The 2,987-nt window shown below is 37.2% G+C and overlaps 1 protein-coding gene across 1 annotated transcript; it reads right to left on the reverse strand.

Annotated features, from left to right (window-relative positions):
- Positions 1-388: 388 nt before the first annotated feature.
- On the reverse strand, positions 389-1,789 carry LOC143958092 (olfactory receptor 8U9-like). The gene has a single exon (XM_077467544.1). It carries the CDS (start codon positions 1,712-1,714, stop codon positions 752-754), a length of 963 nt encoding a protein of 320 aa, XP_077323670.1. The 5' UTR covers positions 1,715-1,789; the 3' UTR covers positions 389-751.
- Between the last annotated feature and the right edge of the window lie 1,198 nt (positions 1,790-2,987).

The following is a 2,987-nucleotide window of genomic DNA, read 5'->3' on the forward strand; positions in this document are numbered from 1 at the left end:
GATGCATTCCTCAGAAAACATGAGTTTTACATAAAGCTTTTCTAATATAATGGTCTTCTTTGGCATTTAAAAAGTCCTATTTATTTAGTAAAAAGGGTTTTCTTTTTATTTTCTACTGTAGTAGATGCTGTATAGAATGATCACCCATCCTCCCACTGAGTACAATATACTGCTTATCAACCATTAAGATTCAACGTATACCAAAACCTACACCGGGGTTCCTGTACTTGGGAGAAAAAGGAGAAAATAATTTGGTGAAAATATTTGAACAAGTATTATACTAAAACTGCATTTTTTCAGATTTTTCTCTATTTGTCTGTTTTTAAAGAATCTGATCTGAGTATTTGTAAATAATTTGTTCTAATGAAAAGCCTTGTAGAAGCATAAAAATGGTAGACATTTTAATCACAGAGTTATTTTGAGGATAATCAAAATGTATTAAAATGGTTACATTTGGTCTGTGGGTTACAATGACCCCTGGTCATGCAATTATAAGTACAAGTATGAGTCCCTGACATGTTTACATTCTATAAAGGACATTACTAAAATTTTTAAACAACTGAAAATGTCCAAAAAATACAAAAAGTGTCGACGTTTCCGATGACATTTTCACCATGATGCCTGGATCAACTTTAAGTGATAATAAGGGGTAAGTACAACTACCAGCACCCGACATGTTTACATTTTATAAAGGACATTGCTTAATTTTTTAAAGAACTGAAAATGGCACAGAAATAAAAAGTGCCAATGTTCACAATGACATTTTCACCATGACATGATTAATTTTTAGGTGATAATACGACCTCATAAGTGCCTCCATAAGGTCCTTGTTCCTCAGGCTGTAGATCAGAGGATTCAGCAATGGGTTAATGAGGGCAGATATGACTGTAAACAGTTTGTTTAAATTGACCATATTGCTGGAAGAGGGAACAAAATAAATAAAAATTATGGAGCCATAAAATATGGAGACCACGGTGAGGTGTGATGAGCAGGTGGAGAATGCTTTCCTCTTTCCTGTCTTGCTACGAATTCTAAGGATGATACTGAAAATAAAGACATAGGGAAGAAATGTCAACAGAAAGAATCCCAAAAAAAGACTACCGCTTAATAAGAATATGACCACCATGTTTATGAAGGTGTCATTACATGTAATTTGATATAGGTGGGGAAGGTCACAAAAGAAGTTGTGGATGGAAGATGTTCTGCAGAAGGACAACCTGAGCAAAAGTAAAGTATGAACCAAAGAGATAGAACATCCTCCAACCCAGACCAGAGAGGACATATGAGTACAGACCCTCCAAGACATAATTAGTTTGTAATGTAGGGGGTGGCAGATGGCAATGTAGCGGTCGTAGGACATAGCCGAGAGCAAGAAAATTTCTGAGCTAGCAAAGGAAGAGTAGAAGAAGACTTGGGCTATACAGGCAGGAATGGATATTGAATGTTTTTTGGTGACCAAATCAAAGAGCATCCTTGGTGCCGTCACTGATGAATAGGACATGTCCAGAAATGCCAAGTTGGCAAGAAAAAAATACATTGGGTTGTGCAGATTGTAGTCAGTGAGGACCAAGAAAAAGATAAAAAGGTTTGTGATCAGAGTCATCAGATAGATCAGAAGAAAGAGAACAAATAGTCCATTCATGGTCTGTGGATCGTCTGATAGACCCACAAGAGTGAAAAAGGAAATCTCTGTCACATTTCTCATATTATTCATTTTTTTCTCTGTTTATGGATAGAGCTGAGGTTTAAAATGAAAACCTGTACGGTGTACCTACACATTACACTCAGGTTTACATGTGGGCATTTTTACCAGCGAATGATTTATTCTTATATAGAATGTTGGCATTCCCCTCAGGACAGTCTGCTGTGCTGTAAGAACACAAAGATGAAAGTCTCATAAAAGGTCTCCTAAGATGTAATTTATAACACCTTGGGAGCCCCTTTTCTATAATTGAGAACAGTCTTTAAAATTTGAATTTAGAATCCACTGAAAGTGTTTTTACCTTTTTGTCACCTATTTTATGTATTATTTAGTGGACAGAGTGATATAAAACACTATAAAAGGAGCACTACTTTTCTATTTGCCTCCATCATTTTGTAGCTAAATTTTATAAGGGTTGTCGATTAAAAACGTAGTTGAATCCTACAGCTGATAGTCAGTAAGGAAAGTAAATAACAACATTACAATGATCGAAAACTGAGGCAGGGATGACACTTCCAGATATATATTTATATTACCTGGCAGGGCGGATAAAACAGCTACAGACATGGATAATACAGTAAAGAGAAGGAGGAGTGGAAAAGTACCTATTGGAAATACTCCAGGTAGAGGATTTAGTGGTAGGATTGGAGGCACAAACAGCAAGGCTACCTAAAATTAACCACTTCAGCCCCAGAAGGATTTACCCCCTTAATGACCAGCCCATTTTTTTGTGATACAGCACTGCGTCATTTTAACTGACAATTGTGCGGTGTGATGCTGTACCTATGTAAAATTTATGTCAGTTTTTTCCCCTCTCTGCCAATCCCTCCACTGACTTATATAGTTACATAGTTAGGTTGAAAAAAGACACAAGTCCATCCAGTTCAACTTTAAACTTCTGCTCACCCGATAAATGAAATGTAAAATACTAACAATAATTTACAAAGCCATCCACAACGCTGACCCCAGCTTAATGGCTAGCCTAGTCTCAAAATACCAACTTAATTGTTCTCTTCCTTCCTCCCAAGACCTCCTGTTCTCAAGCTTCCTCATCCCCTCCTCCCATGCTCACCTCCAAGACTTTTCCTGAGCCTCTCCCATTCTATGAAACTCCTTAACCCAATCTGACCAATTATCTCCTACTCTGTTTGCTTTTAGACGATTCCTGAAAAGCCTCCTCTTCAGAGAAGTCTATCCTGCCCACACCTGAAAACTGTATTTTTTTTCTCCATCAGCCCATCCCCCACAGCCATTACCTTTTATATAACTTGATTCTCCCTCTTAG

This window comes from Lithobates pipiens, unplaced genomic scaffold, assembly GCF_037356315.1.
Source record: "Lithobates pipiens isolate NorthernLeopardFrog02 unplaced genomic scaffold, aLitPip1_a1.2 Scaffold_56, whole genome shotgun sequence".
In the NCBI taxonomy this organism is placed as follows: Eukaryota; Metazoa; Chordata; class Amphibia; order Anura; family Ranidae; genus Lithobates; species Lithobates pipiens.

Coding starts and splice junctions, on each gene's coding strand:
- LOC143958092 (XM_077467544.1), bottom strand. CDS start 1,714: ATGAATAATATGAGAAATGTGACAGAGATTTCCTTTTTCACTCTTGTG.